We start from the raw sequence: 20993 nt of genomic DNA, 5'->3' as shown, positions 1-20993 counted from the left end.
TGGGGTTGAACCACCCTGAGTTCTTGGGATAAATCCTGCTTGGTCGTAGTGTATAAATCTTTTAATATGCTGTTGGATTCAGTTTGCTATAACTTAGTTGAGAATTTTTACATCTATATTCATAAGGTATATTGGTCTATTGTTTCATGTGCATGTGTGTGTGATGTCTTTGTCTTTCCTATCATGGTAATTCTAGCTTTACAGAATGATTAGAAAATGTTTTTTCCTCTTCTATTATTTGGAAGAGTTTGAAAAGCATTGGTACTCACTCTTTAATGTTTGGTAGTATTCTAATGAAGATACCAGGTCAAACTTTTATTAAGAGGTTTTTTATTATTGATTCAATTTCTTTACTTGATAAAAGTCTGTTGAGATTTCCTCTTTCTTCTTGAGAGAGTGTAGGTAATTTGTGTGTTTCTAGGAATTTGCCCATTTTAGCTAGGTTATCTAATTGTTCACATAAAACTGTTCATAGTATTCCTAATCATTTTTTATTTCCATAAGGTCATAGTAATACCTCATCTTTCATAAAATTTATACTGTAATTTTATTGTATTATTTAATTGCATTATATGTACTCTGGATTTCTACTTAAATATTCAAGATTAATTATTAAATTTTATATTCTATAAAATACATAATTTTATATATCCAATATCTTTGACAAATAAAGATCTATAACAATAGGTATTTTAAAATAGTTGTTATGTAAGAACTCACCATATGGGGATCCCTGGGTGGCTCAGCCGTTTAGCACTTGCCTTTGGCCCAGGGTGTGATCCTGGAGTTCCAGGATTGAGTTCCAGGATTCCCAGGATCGAGTGCCGCATCAGGCTCCCTGCTTCTCCCTCTGCCTGTGTCTGCCTCTCTTTCTCAATCTGTGTCTCTCATGAATAAATAAATAAAATCTTAAAAAAAAAAAAAAAAGAACTCACCATAAGCAGAGTGTTTCCTTCTCAAATTTAATTAAAGATTATCAAGTGAAATTTATTTTTTATAAAGATTTTATTTACTCATTTGAGAGAGAAAGAGAGAGCACAAGCAGGAAGAGAGGTAAAGGGAGAGGAAGGGGAGAAGCAGATTCCCACCAAGCTGGGAACCCAATGTGGGGCTCAATCCCAGGACCTGGAGATCATGAACTGAGCCAAAGGCAGATGCTTAGCCATCTGAGCCACCCAGGCACCCCTATCAAGTGAAATTTAGTTATAATTTATAATATACCTTAAAAGAAAAATAATCATTTCAAAATATAATTTCTTTCAGATACAAAGGGCTTAATATAACTAAACTGTATGATGGACCATGTGTAAGTAAAGTCACTTTCATTTTTCATTTTTAGGAGTATACTGATGTTATAGAGTTTTAAATGCTTTGTTATAAAAAATTTCTAGTTTATAAATTTATAAACAACTAGATACAATAAAATATCATATGTCTATCATATCAATCCAATGAAGTATAAAGTGTCTGCCACATTTCCTTCATTTCTTTTTTCTTTTCCTAAGTATATTAACACATGGCTTGCACATCATGTCATATTACTAAGAAGTGTGGACATTTCCTTACATGCCCACAATGCTGTTATCACATCTAATTAGTTCCCTGTCATCTTCTAGTATGTATTTCACGTTTAAATGGAGGAACCTCCATTCTGTTTTCCACAGGAACCGAACCAGTTTGCATTCCCACCAACAGTGCACAAGGGTTCCTATTTGAATCCTTGCCACACTTGTTGTTTCTTGAGTTTTTTTATGTTAACCATTACAACAGGTGTGAGGTGATATTTCACTGTAGTTTTGGTTTGCATTTCCCTGATGATGAGTGATGTTGAGCATCTTCCCATATGTCTGTTGGCCATGAGATTAAATACTAAATGTTAATCATACACAAAAATACTTTCCGAGAAATATTCAGAATAATGTTTGATCAAGTATCTGGGTACCATAGCCCAGCCAAGTTGACACATAAAATCAATCATCACAAAGCCTGTCTGTGAGGCACTGGTTGGAAAACAGCTGTTCTCCAATACAGAGCACCTGCCCCAGGGACCATTGTGTGTATAAGCAATGAATTTTTTATTTTGTTCAAGTCTTTTCATGTTTGTCTGTTTACTAAATGGCACTCGAGCCTGCCTAAGACAAAAATGAAGGCACTATAATCATCAATCCGAAGGCAGGCTTAATCACAAACTTAACACTATTAAGGGGATCCTGCAATTGTGCTGGATGCAAGATCAGTCAACAATAACACATCACTCAAAATAGAAACAAAAGCTATGAAATATCTGAAAATTAACCATATAAGAATAAAAATACTCGGGACTTCCAAAGAAAAAACTTTAAAACTCAGACAAAGGATATTTGAAATCATATGAATAACAGAGAGGCAGTCCATACTCCTAGGTTATAACTTAAGTAATATGACTTGGTTTTTTCTAAACTATTCTAAAAATTCATTTCATTCCCAATCAATATTTTGTTGGACTGATGATGTCTGATAAGTAAAGGACATTATGGTAAGTTAGTAGACAGCTGACAGAACTGGAGGATATTTGCCATTCCCAAAAACAACAATAAGTTAATATTGAGAATGTGTATGCAAATAAGCAGCAAGAAAATATAAGGTAAACCAACAGGAAAACAGGCAAAGGCTATGGTTTTATACAAGAAAGATAAAGACTAATTAGCATAAGAAAGATGTTCAAAACCTAATGAGTAACCAAACAAGTTCAAACTGAAACAAGAGAACAATTTGTACTTGTTATATTAGCAAACATCAGAAAGCTGGGTCATGTCCAATGCTACAGCTTCATAACATGTGTTAACAGAGAAGACTGTTACAGCCACTCTTGAGGACTAATCTACCACTTCTTAGGCAAAGTAAGAAATTAGATACATGCATATCTCCTGGGACAGCATTTCCAAACCTAGGAAATCACAAAGCAATTCTCTCATAACTTTGTAACATACATGTTTACTGCAGTGTCATTCATGGTGGCAAGTGGCAGGTTTGGGGGGCAGCCTGGGTGAGACTAGTCCAGAAATCAACTAGTAAACTGTGGAAGGTGTCTTCATGGAGTTCCATGCAGCTCTCAGAATAAATCAGATGTACATTCAGCAGCACGAGTAGGTCTCAAAATACTACACTGAGAGAAAAAGCAAGAGACAGAATAATTCAAGTAACTCAATACCATTATGTAAGTTAAAAATAAACACAAACAATACATAGTTTATATAAACACATAAGCAAAAAAGAGACACTAAGCTCATTAAAATGGGTGGCTATAGTGTGAGGAGAAAGGGAATGAATGAATGAATGAACAATGGCCCCTCCCGAAGCCCTTTACCAAAGCACAATGGACATGGTTTCCAACAAGATTGCAAAGAAAATAACAATAACCTTAGGGGCAGCCTGGGTGGCTCAGTGGTTTAGCGCTGCCTTCGGCCCAGGGTGTGGTCCTGGAGACTGGGGATTGAGTCCCACGTCGGGCTCCCTGCATGGAATGGAGCCTGCTTTGCCCTCTGCCTATGTCTGTGCCTCTCTCTCTGTGTCTCTCATGAATAAATAAGTAATATCTTAAAAAACAAAAAACACAATATCCTTGATGGGAGGACTAACAATTATCACTGATTGACTGCCAATCAATACACTGATTAAGGTATGTGTACCTTGCACTGTGCCACATGCTTTGCCTGTATCTCCTCCGCCACGTTTCTACAGCCCCCACCATGAGGAAGGTGTTGCTATTAGCTACATTTCATACTGAAAGATGGAGAGGTCTACAGAGGGATGTGACTTGCCCAAGACCACACAGCTAGGAGCAGGCAGGGCTGAGTCTTGGACCTGGCTGGTCAGCCTTCAGACCGTTCTTTAACACCTCTTTCTACGCTGCCCATGGCACCTCATATGCCTCTGACCAGACTGTTTTACACCAACTTCAGTGCCTCTACCCTCCACCTTTTCTGCCTCATGGCTCTCCTGGGGTTCAAAGACTCACATAGGCATCTGCATTTTTAGCTCTCCTCTTCTCTTCCCAAGTCCACTCTGTGCTCTTGTTCTTCACTGAAATTAGAACGTCTCTAGTTTGCCTTCTCATTCATAAAATAATTGTTTAGCATTCCTCCAGCAGGACTATGGGTGTGGTTATCAATGTGGTGGGTTTTCTCTTAATTTTCCCAAATTTGATTTCTCTAAGCAGATACTTCCCTTGCAGGAAAACTCCTGAATTTACCATGAAGAATTATAGATCTTGCTGAATCCCCAGATGATTAAGGGAAACATAATGGTTGTCACTTCAAGTATCATCCTGTGGAGGAGAATGCTGATGCTGGAAGAAACCAATGGTTAGATGATCAAACTCCTTGAGATTTGCTTCTTCAATAAATGATTCTCAGTAGAAACTCTGGCTGGCAAACATTTCTCTTGGTTATTAAGAATCTCTTAAAAATATCAACTATTCTTGTTCTCATCCCAAAACTACATGACTTATGCCACAGATTCCATCTGTTCTCATATAGGTTGTGAGCAAATGACCCCAGAAATCTAAACAAGACAATGGGTGCCTTAAAAGCAGCTATATTTACAACCTGAGGGCTCTGGTCATTATTGAGATGAATATGTGTCATGTGAGTAACACGGTTTTCAATACACCAGGATCTGATTTGAGTAATTTCAATCAGACCATAAAAGAGAGACTTTTATCCAAAGAAAATGTGTTAAGCACATTACTTGAAGTAATGCCTGGCCACGGTAAGGTTTCCAAATAATTTACAAGCACTAACTTATTTAAGCCTCACTACAAACTCAAGAAGTACATCCTCAGTTTATAGACAAAGGGATGGAGGCTTAGAAAGTTGCACACATGGGACACCTGGGTGGCTCAGTGATTGAGCGTCTGCCTTCAGGTCATGATCCTGGGATCCTGGGATCAAGTCTTGCATTCAGGCTCTCTGTGGGGAGCCTGCTTCTCCCTCTGCCTATGTCTCTGCCTCTCTCTCTGTGTCTCTCATGAATAAATAAATAAAATATTTAAAAAAAAACATACTTATGGTCCTAGGGAAACACATATAGACACATGCACACATTAAACTGAGAAAGGATGAGGAAATACATGCCTGTGTTAATATGTTTATTTCTTAACATGCTTTAATGCTTTTCTTCTTTCCCAAAATTTATAAGCTGCAGACTAATGATACCACTTAGGATTTAGGACTAAGAATATTTACTCAACACAATCTAGAAGTTACAGTCATTTAATCCAAATTCTCCTCAATTCTTAGGATAAAGCATAAAAAGAATAAAAAGAATAGAATGAGATTGTTATCAGAAGTTCTGAAATGAACCCCAGGCAACACCCAGTAAGAAAGAAAAACCTCCCAAACTCAGAAATTCTGATGCGAAACTAGAATTAGGAACTATGTGACTCAATTATCTTCTTGAGGTCCCATGCAACAAGAGATCCTATAGTTCTAAGGAGAAAACTGTTTATATATGATGGCACTGGTTGGTCAGTGTGAATATGTCCTTTCCTCAGATATAAGAGATCTGAAAATGTCTATAGAAATAAAAGAAGTGGACAGAGATTTGAGGATGAAATTTTTTTTTAATGATTTTATTTATTTATTCATGAGAGACACAGAAAGAGAGAAAGGCAGAGCCATAGGCAGAGGGAGAAGCAGGCTCCATGCAGGAGCCCGACATTGGACTCGATCCCAGGTCTCCAGGATCATGCCCTGGGCTGAAGACAGTGCTAAACCACTGAGCCACCCAGGCTGCCCAAGGATGAAAATTTTAAGGGGCAAAGAGGAGATGAGATTAAGGGGCAAAGTAGAAATCTCCACTGAACTCATGCTAGTGGGCTTGAATCTGTTCCTACATGACCTGCATACACGCATAAAATGACATTTGTATGATGATAATACCACAAAGGAGGAGATGGGCAGAGTATTATATAGAAACAGAGTTTTGTGCAAGATTAAAATTAAGTTGGAATTAATATGAACTAGAGAGGGATGCCTGGGTGGCTCAGCAGTTGAGCATCTGCCTTTGGTTCAGGTAGTGATCCTGGTCTGGGGATCAAGTCTCACATCGGGCTCCCCTGTAAGGAGCCTGTTTCTCCCTCTGCCTGTGTCTCTGCCTCTCTCTCTCTTTCTGTATCTCTCTTGAATAAATAAAATCTTAAAAAAAAAAAAGGAATTAACGTGAACTAGATTGTTATATGTTGTTAATTATAATCCCCAGGGTGATCACTAAGGAAATAACTAAAACATATAGTAAAAGAGGGGTGGCTAGGTAGCCCGGTCAGTTGAGTATCCAACTCTTGATTTCAGCTCAGGTCATGATCTCAGGGTCATGGGATTAAGCCCCATGTTGGGCTCCATGTTGAGTGTGGATCTGGCAATTGAGATTTTCTCCTTCTGCCCCTCCTACTCGCACATGCTCTCTCTAAATAAATAAATAAGACAAGGGAATTAAAATAGTACTCTGAAAAATATTTAACATACAAGAAAAGGCAACAATGGTGGAACAGAAGAACAAAAAAGACGTAAGACAAATAGAAAACAAATTGCAGGGGATCCCTGGGTGGCTCGGCGGTTTAGCGCCTGCCTTCGGCCTAGAGCATGATCCTGGACTCCCAAGATCAAGTCCCGCATCGGCCTCCCGGCATGGAGCCTGCTTCTCCCTCTGCCTGTGTCTCTGCCTCTCTCTCTGTGTGTGTCTCTCATGAATAAATAAATACAATTTTTAAAAATAAATAAATAATAAAAATAAAAATATGTTAGGGAAGAACTTTAAAAAAAAAAAGAAAACAAATTGCAAAATGACCAGAGGACAATTCTACTTTATCTACAACTACAGAAATGGATTACACATTAAAATCAAAAGCAGAAAAAAAAAATAAAATAAAAAATAAAATCAAAAGCAGAAATTGACAGAATGAATAAAAACACGACCCAATTAGATGCCATCTATAAGAGACACATTTTGGATTCTAAGACACAAATAGACTGAAAATAGAAGGATGAAAAAAGGGCAGCCCAGGTGGCTCAGTGGTTTCACGCTGCCTTTGGCCCAGGGCATGATCCTGGGGACCCAGGATGGAGTCCCACATCGGGCTCCCTGCATGGAGCCTGCTTCTCCCTCTGCCTGTGTCTCTGCCTGCCTCTCTCTTTCTCTCTCTCATGAATAAATAAAATCTTTAAAAAAAAAAGGATTAAAAAAAATCACGTAAATAGCAACAAAAAGAAACCTAAAGCGGCTATACTGATATCAAAGTAAAATTTAGACAAAAATTATTACTAGAGATAGAGGATAGTTTATATTGATCAAAGAGTCAATCCAGCAAGAAGACATATAAACATTTTTTGCAGCTAAAAATAGAGCCTCAAAATACATGAGGCAAATTAAAGAGATAGACAATTCCACAATAATAGCTGGAGGTTTCAACATCCCATTTTCAATCCTGGATAGAGCAATTAAGCAGAATATTCAAAGTAAACAGAAGGCTGGAATTATCAAATCTCCACAGACATCACAGATCTAAGTATCTATAGAACATTCCACCCAACAACAGAATTACATATACTCCTCAAATGCATGTAAAATATTCTCCAGGACAGACCATATCCTGGACCATTAAAAATGTTCAATACGGGAAGCCCTGGCGGTGCAGCAGTTTAGCGCTGCCTGCAGCCCAGGGTGTGATCCTGGGGACCTGGGATCAAGTCCCACGTCGGGCTCCTTGCATGGAGCCTGCTTCTCCCTCTGCCTGTGTCTCTGCCTCTCTGTGTGTGTATGTGTCTCTCATGAATAAATAAATAAATAAATCTTTAAAAAAAAAAACAGTTCAATACATTTAAAAGGACTGAAATCATCCTACGTATTTTCTTTGACCACAACAGACTAAAATTAGAAACCAATAGCAGAAGGAAATATCTAAGACAGACCTAACACAACTATTGACAAATACCTAGCAAACCTATGTATATACTTTACTTTCAAGATAGTAATCTCACTCCTAGGAATCTAGGACTCTGAAGACACACCTCTATACAAAAGTATGTAAGTGCAAGGTTATTCACTATAGCATTGCTATTGCAAATAACTGAGAACCCTCTAAATGTCCATGTATAAAAAAAATTAAAAAATAAAAAATAAATAAAAAATAATAAATGTCCATGTATATGGGAATGGTTACATACACAATAAAGAAAAATGCAGCTGTGAAAGAAAGAAAAGAAAGAAAGGGAAGAAAGAAAGGAAAGGAAAGGAAAGGAAAGGAAAGGAAAGAAAGAAAGAAAGAAAGAAAGAAAGAAAGAAAGAAAGAAAGAAAGAAAGAAAGAAGAAAGAAAGAAGTAGAAAGGTCTCTATGAGCTGATACAGAGTGTTTTCCAGGGCATTCTGAAAGTGGAGAAGGCAAAACGCCCAGGAGTGTAATGTAACATTTGTGTAACAAAGAAGAGGATACGATAAACTACACCTGTATCTGCTCATTTGTACAAAGGGAACATAAGGGGGATCCCTGGGTGGCGCAGTGGTTTGGCGCCTGCCTTTGGCCCAGGGCATGATCCTGGAGACCCAGGATCGAATCCCACGTCGGGCTCCCGGTGCATGGAGTCTGCTTCTCCCTCTGCCTATGTCTCTGCCTCTCTCTCTCTCTCTCTCTCTCTCTCTCTCTCTCTGTGACTATCATAAATAAATAAATAAAAATTAAAAAAAAACAAAGGGAACATAAGGTAAACCAGAAACAAAAAAGAATGGTTACCTGTAGGGAGTACTTGGGGAAATGATGGAAAGAAATGGGTAATGGGAACAAGATAGTAAGAATGAGGGAGGAGCAGCACTTCTCTGGGCATTTTTGCACAGTTCCCTTAAAATCAGAATTGTTTCACATACACAAAAATAAACAATTAAAATCAGCCAGGATGTGGAGGACTCAAAATGGAATATAAACACTAAGGATGGGCAGCCCGGGTGGCTCAGGGGTTTAGTGCGGGCTTCAGTCCAGGGTGTGATCCCGGAGACCCGGAATCAAGTCCCACGTCAGGCTCCCTGCATGGAGCCTGCTTCTCGCTCTGCCTGTGTCTCTGCCTCTCTCTGTCTCTGTGTCTCTCATGAATAAATAAATAAAATCTTAAAAAACAAACAAACACTAAGGATTGCACTAGCTGTGTTATAAATAGCATAACCACACTGAAAGGGGTAGGGAAGAAAATAAACAAGCTAAGTAATATTGTGGAAGGGTATCTTGACTGGCTACTGTAAGGCTAAGGACAGTAAGAACTCTATATAAATGCTGTAATCCAGTTGGTAACTGATGAGGAGAGGACATTAACAGATTTGAGATGAGGATTACGTTTTAAGGGCACATGTGACACAGGCAATTGGGAGTGACTGGAGCTCCAAAGAATGTCAGGGAGAGCGCCATCCACCCTTGGCTAATCTTTACTCCTGCCTTAAGAAACGACTCCTCCAGAGGCTCCATTCAAGACAATTAGAACTCAAAATCAAAGAGCAGTAGAGAACAACTCATTCCTTCTTTTATAACTTGCCCAGAGAGGTTTTCACTTATCAATTTGTAGAATCATATTTAGCCATTCAGTAAGGGACTTTTTTTTATTGTAGTTGCCAACAAGCTATCCTTGTTTACAATATAGTCTACTGTAAGACCATTTTTGGTCTTTTATAACATTTATTTACTTATTTAAATGGCTTAGCCTTTCCTCTATGGCCTCTAGACCATATGTTGATTGGGAAAGTCTCCTCACCATGAAGGATATAAATATATTTCCTAAACTTCATTCCAACATTTTCATCATTATATTTCACTTTTACCCATTTAAAGCCAGACAGAATTTATAATGTATGTGGTTGAAGTGAAAGTCTAGGTGTTTCCTTCCAGATGAATTTTCAGCCTTATGAGCATTTATTTTTCTTTCCCATGGAATCACCAACGACTTTTGTATGTACCTGTACTTCACTATTTGAGGAAAGTGGATTCATAAGAAATATAAGTATTTTGTAAGACAAGTCTATACCCATACCATTTTTCTTTTTAAAAATGATTTGTTTCTCATTTATTCTTCTATATACAAGACCCTCATTCTGAAAGTTTTGTCCATGACTGACATAATCCTACTCCAATGCCACAATTTAAAGACTTTATTCATGAGAGATGGGGGGAGGGGTGGCAGAGATACAGGCAGAGGGAGAAGCTGGCTCCATGCAAGGAGGCTGATGTGGGACTTGATCCTGGGACTCTGGGATCACACCCTGAGTGGAAGGCAGATGCTCAACCACTGAGCCACCCAGGCATCCCCCAATGCCACAATTTTAATTATTGTAGCTTTACATTTAATATCTAAGCATGAAATCATTACTCCTACTTCTTTTTTTAAAGATTCTTATTTATTCACAAGACACACAGATCTCTCATGAGAGGCAGAGGGAGAAGCAGGCTCCCTGCAAGGAGATAGACACAGGACTCCAATCCCACACCCCAGGATCACACCCTGAGCTGAAAGCAGATAGATGCTCAACCACTGAGCCACCCAGACGTCCCTCGTTATGCCTACTTAAGATTTTCTTTTCTTGGGCAGCCCCGGTGGCCCAGCAGTTAGCGCCACCTTCAGCCCGGGGTGTGATCCTGGAGACCCAGGATCAAGTTCCCCGTCGTGCTCCCTGCTTGGAGCCTGATTCTGTCTCTGCCTCTCTCTCTCTCTGTCATGAATAAATAAATAAAGCTTTAAAAAAAGATTTTATTTCTATTGAGTCATCTTTAAGATTTTCTTAAATATTCCCCAATCTCACTCGGAATATTGCTTGTAATATTTAAGCTGCATACTAAAAAATAAAAATAAAAGCTGCATACTTAAGATTTGTTCATTTTGCTGTATGCATAACTGCACAGAAATTTTGAAATAGGGCAGCCCCGGTGGCTCAGTGGTTTAGCGCCGCCTTCGGCATGGGGTGTGATCCTGGGGACCGTGATTGAGTCCCATATCAGGCTCCCTCCCTGCATGGAGCCTGCTTCTCTCTCTGCCTCTCTCTCTCTCTGTCTGTCATGAATAAATAAATAAAATCTTAAAAAAAAAAATAAATTTTGAAATAAACATATTTTGATACTATTTTTTTTAAGATTTTATTTGTTTATTCATGAGAGACACAGAGAGAGAGAAGCAGAGACATAGGCAGAGGGAGAAGCAGGCTCCACCCAGGGAGCCCAACGTGGGACTCGATCTTGGATCACACCTTGAGCTAAAGGCAGACGCCCAACCACTGAGCCCCCGAGGCGTCTCTTTATTTTTTTTCATTTTGAGAAATCTCTTGTTTTCACTCTGCCTTTAATAAAAAAAATAAATAAGGTTTTATTTATTCATGAGAGACATAGAGAGGCAGAAACAGGCAGAGGGAGAAGCAGGCTCTTTGCAGGGAGCCCGATGTGGGACCAGATCCCAGATCCTGGGATCATGACCTGAGCCAAAAGCAGACACTCACAGACCACAGAGCCACCCAGGTGCCCCACTAACTCTGCCTTTTTAATAAACTTTGTGTTTAGTTTGCTTATTTTTTCTAACTTGTAGAGATGGATGGAGGCTTGGATGATGGATTTTTCAGCCTTCCTTCCTAATATATGTATTTTAGGTTTCAGCAGTATTCCAACTTAAAGCAAATTATACCTAAGTATAATGAATATACAGAAGTCACATAAGCATAAGCAAGATAAAGCACCTCCTCCGTCCTGTTAGCAAATGTTTTCTATTACTACTGTCTGTTGCCCTTCGTCTCTTTTGTATGGGCACCCTAGTGGTGGGGGTAAAGGTTGGGAATGAGACAAAAGGGAGAAGGGACTCGGAGCATGGAATTTTTTTTCCCCCTTCTGTCCTCTCCATGGGAGATTTGTGGCTGTTTCTTGAAGTTTGGTTCATGTTGGAACACTGGATCCTGGGAATCCCATCTAGGTCAGGGCCTGGAATTTGGGGAAATAGCTGGTTTTATATAGGGTTCCTGTCTTTTGTTCAACTAGATTGTTAGCTGGTTTCTGGGCTTCTCCTGGAGTCCCAATGATTATGCTAGGGAAATTGGGGAAATGGTAATGCTGGCTATGGCTCTTATCTCCTGGGTTGATAGCCATTGTATTACCAAGGTTTCTTCTGCTGTGTCCTAGGGCAAGGGCTTTACTGAGCCATCCATCTGTGCTTGAGAGCTCTACCAGGAAGGACAATTCTCTTCCATCATGGCTCTAGGATGACCTGCTGAGTCTACTGTTGGGACAGAGAGGTATGGTCACAATGACTGACTTTCATTGCCTGTCTTCAGAGATTTGAAGGCTTATTCAGGCTTGCTGCTGGTCTACCACATCTTTTATTTAAGGAAGTGTCTGGCTTTTTTTCTCCTGGCTCTTTAGAAGTCCTATTGTTTCATGTTCTGTGTCTGGTGGATTAATTTGCTGGCATTCATTCACTATGTCCTCTGACCTATGCACTTTGAGTTGCTGCAATTCCCCTGTCTATGGTCCACAGTAGAGTGAAGTACTGGCTTGTCATTTGTGGAGTTGGGGTTGGGGTTCTGGGGTTTCAGGGTCCTGGAGGTTAGCAGTATGGGTGAGGGTTTAGAGGTTAGAATCCATGGGTCAGGATTTAAGGATTAAATGTTAAGATTAGGGCAGGATTACCAGGTTAGAAGATAAATGTCAGGATCTCAGGATCTAGAAACCGGGTCTAAGGTTAAAGGGTTAGAAGTTTAGCGACTAGGGCTTGGGCTAGGGTTAGAAAGTTAAGGTTAAAGTGGTGATTAGGGAACTACGGTGGGTTAGATGTTAGGGTTGTGGCAAAAGTCTAAGGTCTAGCACTTCAGTTTAAGGATCAAGGGCCAGGGCAGTCCCGGTGGTGCAGCCCAGGGCGTGATCCTGGAGACCCTGGATCAAGTCCCATGTCAGGCTCTCTGCATAGAGCCTGCCTCTCATTCTCTGTGTTTCTATGAATAAATAAAATCTTAAAAAAAAAAGGATCAAGGGCCAGAGTTAGGTCAGTGTCAGAAGAGAATGAGTCAGCATCAGAAAAGGTAGGCTAGGTTACAAGTTAAGAGTTAGATCACCATCAGTGGTGGGGTTAGGGGCCAAGGTATAGGATTTAGAATAAGAGGCTCGATAGTAGGGGTTAAAATGTGTTAGGGTTAAGGAAACAGAGCAAGGGTAACTTCCTCTTTTTCCTTGCTGTGGGCAGATTCTCCAGGAAGACAGAAGGCATCAGGTTCTATGGTTACATAAGCCCTAAATCTCAGGGGATACATGTCAAGGTTTCACACTAACTATTCCATTGCACACCCCACTTGACCATGGAAACACTGGGTTGAGGTCAAGGGATGAGTAGGAGAGAGGCCAATCTCCTTCTGCAGGTACTTCTCCATATTTGAAAGTCAGGCTCTGGAATCCCCTTCACTTGGCTCAGGGGAATCCCCCCACACACACACACACACACACACACACACACACACACACACACACTCAAGTACCCACACATGCAGGGAGGAGGCAAGTGGAGCTGGAGAGCTGTTAGCTAGATTTTCCTCTTTTTTTTTTTCTTAAGATTTTATTTATTTATTCATGAGAGAGAGAGAGAGAGAGAGGCAGAGACACAGGCAGAGGGAGAAGCAGGCTCCCCCACGTGGGACTCGATCCTGGGTCTCCAGGGTCAGGCCCTGGGCTGAAGGCAGCGCTAAACCACTGAGCCACCTGGGCTGCCCAGATTTTCCTCTCTTTCATAAAGCCAGAAGAAAAGGTGGGCTAGAGCAACAAAGATAGGTACAGGTACTGAGGAAAAACAGAGAAGATTAATAGAAAGAGAATGCTGGGAGAGGGTGTTGCTTTAGATCATGAAATCTGGCTAGGCCTGAGGAGGTGACTCAGTGTGGAGTGACTGGAGCAAATATTGGGTAGAAGGGGTTTTAGGCAGAGGGAGTAGCTCCTGTGAAGGCCTTGAGGTGGGAACAAGATGGTGGAATGGTAGGAGTGAGGGAAGAGTGGTTCGTGAAGAACAGAGGTCAGCAAAGGCCAAGTCACATGGTGCTTTAAGGACCATGGTGAGGAGTTTGGCTTTTTTTCTTAGTAAAGCAACAAAACATGGCAGTGCTTCAGGCAGTAGAGTGATGTGACCTGCTTTATGCATTAAAAAGATCAATATGGGGACACCTGGCTGTTAGTGGAATGTGCAACTCTTGATCTCAGGGTGAAGTCTGAGCCCCTGATGGGTGTAGAGATTACTTTATATACACACACATATATATATATATATTATATTTTAAAGATTTATTTATTCATGAGAGAGACATAGGCAGAGAGAGAAGCAGGCTCCCTGTGGTGAGCCTGATGTGGGACTTGATCCCAGAACCCCGGGGTCACAACCTGAGCTGAAGGCAGACGCTCAACCACTGAGCAACCCAGGCATCCCAATATATATTTATTTTAAAAAGTAAAATTAAAATAAAAAGATCAGGCTGATGGTTGTATGAAAAACAAGCCACAGAAGGCTTGAAGAGATGACAGTACATGAAGAGATGAGGCTGACTCAGGCTAGGAGATGGCCAGAGGTGATCCAATTTAGGGTACAGCTGAAGGTTAAATGGACAGAGGTTTGCTGAAGGATCGTTGAGCGCAATCTGGCAAAAAATGAAACCAAGAATCATGCCTGAGTTTTTGGAAAACTGGGTAGCTAATGGCAGAAGTAGAGCTCAGGAGATTAAAAGTTCTTTATAACATCTACAGCAAAAGAAAAAAATACACACTTCATCTAAAAAGCGAGTGTGAAGGTATTTAAATGTATTTTTTTAATGGAAAATATTTGTTTTAGCAGTTGTGAGCAGAGATGGTGATTCAAAGTTAGAAACTTCTATCAGGATTTTTGTTCTCTAAAGTAAATGCTCACTCAGTTATGATCCACTTGGTTTATGAATATTCATTAGCTAAACGTGACTAAACAATCCTTGGGTCTTATTCTCCTGATTAAACAGGCCAGTGAGTAAACTGGATATGAAATGGGTTCCAAGTATTTTTAACAGTATCTAGGATTCACTTACTCTTTTGGCATTGCTAATATTTGGGAGTCTAAATACTACTATACAGACATTGCCCCCAAAACAACATTCAACTCACGTTGCTACTTCAGGAGACTGAAACTTTCAGGGCTAATTTAGACTAGAGCGGAGTCTGATTAAAAGGGAGGTCAGAGATTCTGACAAGGGAAATAACAGACCTGGCCTAGTTGAAGGTGGTGCTTACAAAGGATACTGATAGACATTATTTATCCAGAGACAGCCTGACACCTAAATCTCACCTGAACTCTAAAGATCTTCTGGGGAACCCATAAGCAAGTGAAGTTGTATTATTTTATAATCCATTCAGTTGCTGCAGGAAAGAATACTGGCCTTTTTGTTGGCTGCCAGCTGATCAGCAGTCTACCCACAGGAAACAAAAGCTACCATTTTCATAAAATCGTTTTTTCCTTCTTCCTTCTCTACTCTTTCTCATATATAAATACTGTTTTTGCTTTTGCTAGATTTAATCAATCATTGTTTTCCATTATATACAAGTTTTTTTTTTTTTTTTAATGTTTATGTATTTACTTAAGTAATCTCTACACCCAACATTGGGCTTGAACTCACAACCCTGAGATCAAGTCACTGCTTTTCCGACTGACCCAGCCAGGCATTCCCTTTATAAACAAGTCTTTAATTATTCTTCGACAGGGGAAGGATTGGTCTTTGACCTTGTCTTCTCTCTGCATTCTTTCCCATGGTCAGTTCTTCACTGACGTATTTCTATCACCCCTTTGACAATTCCCAAACCTAACTTTATCCAACTACCACCAAGTTACTTCTGCTTGAATGTCCTACCATCACTCCAAACTCACATCCCAAATGAATTCACTTTTTTCTCTAAGCCAACCTCTCAACCAATTGCCAAACACACAGGTTGAAACCAAGTTATTCTCAACTTTACTAGAAAGCAAATGTTTCTTGGACTGGTTCCTTGGGTCCAAGAGGAAGATTTCCTCTAAATACTCCTGATCTCTTCCCATAACTCTTCTCCCTTGGCTGAAGCTTCAGGGACATAGAGCCAGATTAAGGGTAGTTTGACCCTTTCTTCCCTTATTTTGGGAACCAGCTGCCCACAGGTTCTGTTGCTCTATTTTGGAAGTTTCACAGGAATAGGCTCTGCCTTTTGACAGAGGTGGAGGGGTGTTTCATTCAAAGGAATGTTAGAATCTCATGATTTGGCAAAGAACAGAAAAGAGAGATCTGGTGAGGAATGTAGAGAGTAAAATATCACATACAAGTTGAGGCTACAATGGGACCACCACTTGAAGCATTTCAAACACTTTTCAAGTTGGCCATGTTGAAATGCAGGCCACTTTGTTCACAGGCAAGTGTTTTTCTAACTCTGATTTTATGTACAGGCTGGGATGAAGGAGTACCTTAGCAAAATGCCAGTCACGTGGTTCAGTAAAGCCACTGTCCTTAACACAATCTCTGTGGTTGAAGCACATAAGGGCTAAGGTGTGGGCACTGACCTTGGCCTTATTAGCACAGACCCACTGCCTTCCCTCGTAGGGCATCTGCAAAGCCTAAGCAGCAGGGAAGACCTCGGTGAGCAGGGTCTACTGAGGTACAAATTTAACTTCAGGGAAGTCCTTCCCCATACACGCCTTTTAGATACTGGGGTAAAACAAGTATTTGGTCCTTTACTATGTCTTTTAGCTAGTTCGAGGGGCCAGGGCCTTTAAACTGCAATTAAATTCTACATATGCGGACACCTGGGTGGCTCAACCCTTTGGCACCTGCCTTTGGCCAGGGTGTGGTCCTGGAGTCCCAGGATTGAGTCCCCCATCGGGTTCCCTGCATGGAGCCGGCTTCTCCCTCTGCCTGTGTCTCTGCCTTTCTATCATGAATAAATAAAATCTTAAAAAAAAAAAAAAATTCACATATGCTAAGGAGCACAAGTGTATGAGTTCCAGACTTTATTAGGCCCAGCCCAGCGGACAGAATGGAAAGGCTGTCCCAAATTCCATCCCTTATATCCTGAGCTAGACTCAAGGCCAAAGGCCAAAACCAGAATTCATGTGTGGTTTTTTTTTTTTTTCCCTTCATGGTTTACTCCCCACTTGCTGGTCTGTCAATAACTCTAACTATGGGGCAGCCTGGGTGGCTTAGCGGTTTAGCACCGCCTTCAGCCCTTGGCCTGATCCTGGAGACCCAGGATCGAGTCCCACGTCAGGCTCCTGCATGGAGCCTGCTTCTCCCTCTGCCTGTGGCTCTGCCTCTGTGTGTGTGTGTGTGTTTCTCATGAATAAATAAATAAGATTAAAAAAAAAAAAAACCTCTGACTATGGTTTTATAGTTCTGAGATTTATTTTTTTTTAATTTATTTATGATAGTCACACAGAGAGAGAGAGAGAGAGGCAGAGACACAGGCAGAGGGAGAAGCAGGCTCCATGCACCGGGAACCCGACGTGGGATTCGATCCCGGGTCTCCAGGATCGCGCCCTGGGCCAAAGGCAGGCGCCAAACCGCTGCGCCACCCAGGGATCCCTAGTTCTGAGATTTACAATGCAGTTTCAATTTTAAAAAGATGGTAGGAAAAAAAAAAAATAAAAAAAAAAAAAATAAAATAAAAAAAAAATAAAAAAAAAAATAAAAAGATGGTAGGTTTTATTTGTTAAAAAAAAAAAAAAAAAAAAAAAATGCCCTTATTACAAATAAAACATATCATCTTCTCAGACTGAAGTAGAAAAACCACTCTATGAAATTACCACAGCCATGGAGATTAAGAAGATGGGAAAAGCCTGGGCCTGGAACAGTATTACAGAATCACATTTGTTTACAAAGTCCAGGAAGAAATGCATAGCTTTAGAAACCTGCTCCATAAGATCAGAAGCAGTACAAGAATGAAAATAAAGGAAAAGATGTTTTGGGGGGTTTTTTTGAGAGATTTTTTTAAAAAGCAAGTTGATATCTTGGAAAACAACTGAGAGACAAATCTCTAGGGCATGGCTATGTAAATTCACTCCTTCCCCACTTTCTGTAGCCTAGCAAAGAGCTGGTTCCATGGGTCTTCCTTCTCTCCAATGATAAAAATGTCAGAAATTCAATGAGCCTTCTGGAAAGGAGTAGGGGAACACAGAAAAAGAAAAAGAAAATGCCCAAAGAGAAGTGTCTGAAAGAAATACTACTCTTCATGTGGCACATCCAGAAGCTCAGAAGCTGAGACAGGATCTGGAGGAAAGGCAAAGGTCTCAATTCTCACTGGGTCCCTGAGGCAACAAATTTTAGAACCAAGAATAGTAGCTTCAGGTAAAAAAATAAAATAAAAATAAAAAAATAAAAACACCTGCCACAGTAATGCTCAACTAAAACTCACGGAGTAAAGGACCACCCTCCTGTCCCCCACGCATAAGAGCCATGTGTCCTGGGCCTGACCAACTCTACAGAAGAAAACAGTGGCCAACTGAGAGCTGCTCACAGTGGGGCTGGGTAAGCCATGTCATAGAGCTCACCCTCAATGCAGCTTGGGGACGCCAGAAACACAGGACCCCAAAGAGAAACGGTATTAAGAAATTTGAATATACTGGACAAAAAAGAAAGACACTTCAAAGACATGGTTTGGGGCTGCTACTATTGTAAATTAACACTGTAAGAAGATGGCATCGTCTTAAATACCACTAGCTGAAAAACAAAGACTAGACAAGACGCAGGTAGAGGCCCCTCAGAATATAATCAACACAGGTCATAATTAATCTCATAATAGGTGATTCTCCCGAGTTTAGACTCACAAGTTAGGAGACTCAATAACTGTTATAGAATTACCAGTCCCAGTGACATTGAGTCAAGACCTTTTCAGCCTATTCACCTTCCCTCACATTGAGTATGAGTCTTTGAAAAGGTTTCTAGGGACAAAATCTACTACAAGCTCAAGGTGGTCTGCTTCCTAAATTCAGTGAATGTGAAGCAATGCTGTGATAACTTTGTATGTCCTATTAATGATTTAGATTCTTTTTGGTGTTACTTAAGGCTTTTAGGAGACCTGGCATTGAAGTCTGGCAGCACAGAATTAGAAGGCGGCGAATTTGGTTCTCACAATATGTTCTCCAACAGCTCCACCAGTATTAAATAAGCTGACATTTGGTCTCTACCTGCCTGCCATTACTCTCTGTTGGTTCTGAGCCCAAGTTCAGAAAAAGGGTGTTGGGCACCTGGGTGGCTCAGTCAGTTAAGCGGCTGTCTTCCGCACAGGTTATGATCTCAGGGTCCTGGGATCAAGCCCTGAGTCAGGCTCCCTGCTCAATGGGGAGTCTGTGTCTCCCTCTCTCTTCCCCTCTGCCACTCCCCCTGCTTGTGCTCTCTTGAGTGCACTCTCTCTCAAAAAAATAATAATTTCTTTAAAAAAGAAAAACGGTATTATTTATTGAGTCTCCTAAAATCCTATCTGCCCTTCCTTTCATTATATAGGTTTGCTGCTCAGGGTAGTCAATACAACTATAAAATATGGAACTAAAGCCTTCGCCAGTGTGTGTGGGTTACACAGAAAAGTGAGCTAATGACCATGGTCTAAAAATTGGCAAAATCCCTATAGTGCAAACGTATGTTAATGAAGATAAAGGTAGAAAACAGGCACCTAGCTGGCTGAGTAGTGGAGTATGTCACTCTATCTCAGGCTTGTAAGCTGAAGCCCCATGTTGGGTATAGAGATTACTTAAAAATAAAAACTTAAAAAAAAGGGAATAGAAAATAAAATTGGACCTGAAACACCTGGAAAATAAGACTAAAATCTGATGTCTGGTCAGTAGCATATGGTTAAGTTTACTCTAATGCTATGAAGGCAGAAATGGACATGTGGGGCAGCCCGTGTAGCTCAGAGGTTTAGCGCCGCCTTCCGCCCAGGGCGTGATCCTGGAGACCCAGGATCGAGTCCCACGTTGGGCTCCCTGCATGGAGCCTGCTTCTCCCTCTGCCTGTGTCTCTGTGTCTTCCACGAATAAATAAAATCTTAAAAAAAAAAGAAAGAAAGAAAAAGAAGAAGAAGAAAGGGACATGAGCCTTCACCAGCCAAGCAGGACTGGACTTTCTGAAAGACATCTTGTGGAAACAAGCTGCCAGAATCAGAGACCTCCCTTCCAACTTTCCAGAAGTGCAACACCTGTATACCTGGCACTAGAATCAGTTAATCCATATACATATATATTTGTGTGTGTGTGTGTGTGTGTGTGTGTGTGTGTGTGTAGATATATAGATGACAGTTATTGCTTATTTTCACTCTTCTCAAATTCAGTGACTCCAAGAAAAAATTTCACCACCCTTCTTCAACCTGCCACACTATCCCATCTCCATACTTAGACCACACACCAGGAATACCCACAGTCCTCACCTCACTTTGCATTGCTTCAACAGGCTGCTGGAGAACCCACCCACCCTACCCCACATTTCTTAGCGACATGTCCAAGGCCCTTCCAACTAGCTTCCCTCACGGCCTACGGAAACCTAGAGCCCACGTAAGAACCCTCGGTCACCACCTCCACCTCAGCTGTGCTCCCTCGGGTCTAGGTATCGCCTGAGCGCGAGACTTGGGACGGCTGCCACCGTCCTCGCGATGGAGCGCCCAAGTTCTTCGCCCTCCACGTAGCTCCGACAAGTACCGGGCAGCAACCACGAGCCAGGCACTACCCTAGAGAGAAAAGTAACAGAACGAGTCGAGCAAGCTCCGTCCCACAGCCAGGCGGCCCCCTCCCCCGCGCAGAGGCGCCCAGGAACGCCCGCCTCCCTCCCGCCTGAGGGCGCCCAAGCCGGCGCGGAGGGGCAGTTCCCGCCCGAGACGGCCCGTCCCTTCGTACAGCCCGGGGCAGGCGCTGCGGAGAGACATGGGCCACCCGCAGCACCGGCGCTCGGGCTGCAGGCCATCTAGCCTCCGCCCGGCCGCTCCCACTGCGCCGTCTTCCCCTTACCTC

General features: G+C 41.3%; 1 protein-coding gene and 1 long non-coding RNA gene across 6 annotated transcripts in view; one reads left to right on the top strand and one right to left on the bottom strand.

The window, feature by feature from the left end:
* Positions 1-4400, top strand: part of SPINK8 (serine peptidase inhibitor Kazal type 8 (putative)) — a 16825-nt gene extending 12425 nt beyond the window's left edge. Inside the window, exons 4-5 of one of the 2 annotated variants that reach the window (XM_041763903.1) lie at positions 1264-1306; positions 4214-4400. In XM_041763903.1, the coding sequence (XP_041619837.1) occupies positions 1264-1306; positions 4214-4225 (55 nt within the window). In that variant the 3' untranslated portion in view covers positions 4226-4400. The remainder of the gene's footprint in view (positions 1-1263; positions 1307-4213) is intronic. The other variant, XM_041763904.1, reaches the window with a different exon arrangement.
* LOC121495860 lies at positions 1752-20993 on the bottom strand. 4 transcript variants are annotated; one of them, XR_005989063.1, is made up of 3 exons: positions 20880-20993; positions 20562-20713; positions 1752-3145 (listed from the first exon to the last, which is right to left on the bottom strand). It is a non-coding gene; the product is annotated as an uncharacterized LOC121495860 (long non-coding RNA). The 4 variants fall into 4 exon arrangements; XR_005989062.1 differs by lacking the exon at positions 1752-3145 and adding an exon at positions 4181-4327; XR_005989061.1 differs by lacking the exon at positions 1752-3145 and adding an exon at positions 14473-14655.

Source organism: Vulpes lagopus, chromosome 7 (genome assembly GCF_018345385.1).
Source record: "Vulpes lagopus strain Blue_001 chromosome 7, ASM1834538v1, whole genome shotgun sequence".
Taxonomy (NCBI): Eukaryota; Metazoa; Chordata; class Mammalia; order Carnivora; family Canidae; genus Vulpes; species Vulpes lagopus.
The sequence above is the reverse complement of the archived record's forward strand: the minus strand, read 5'-3'. Positions and strand labels throughout refer to the sequence as shown.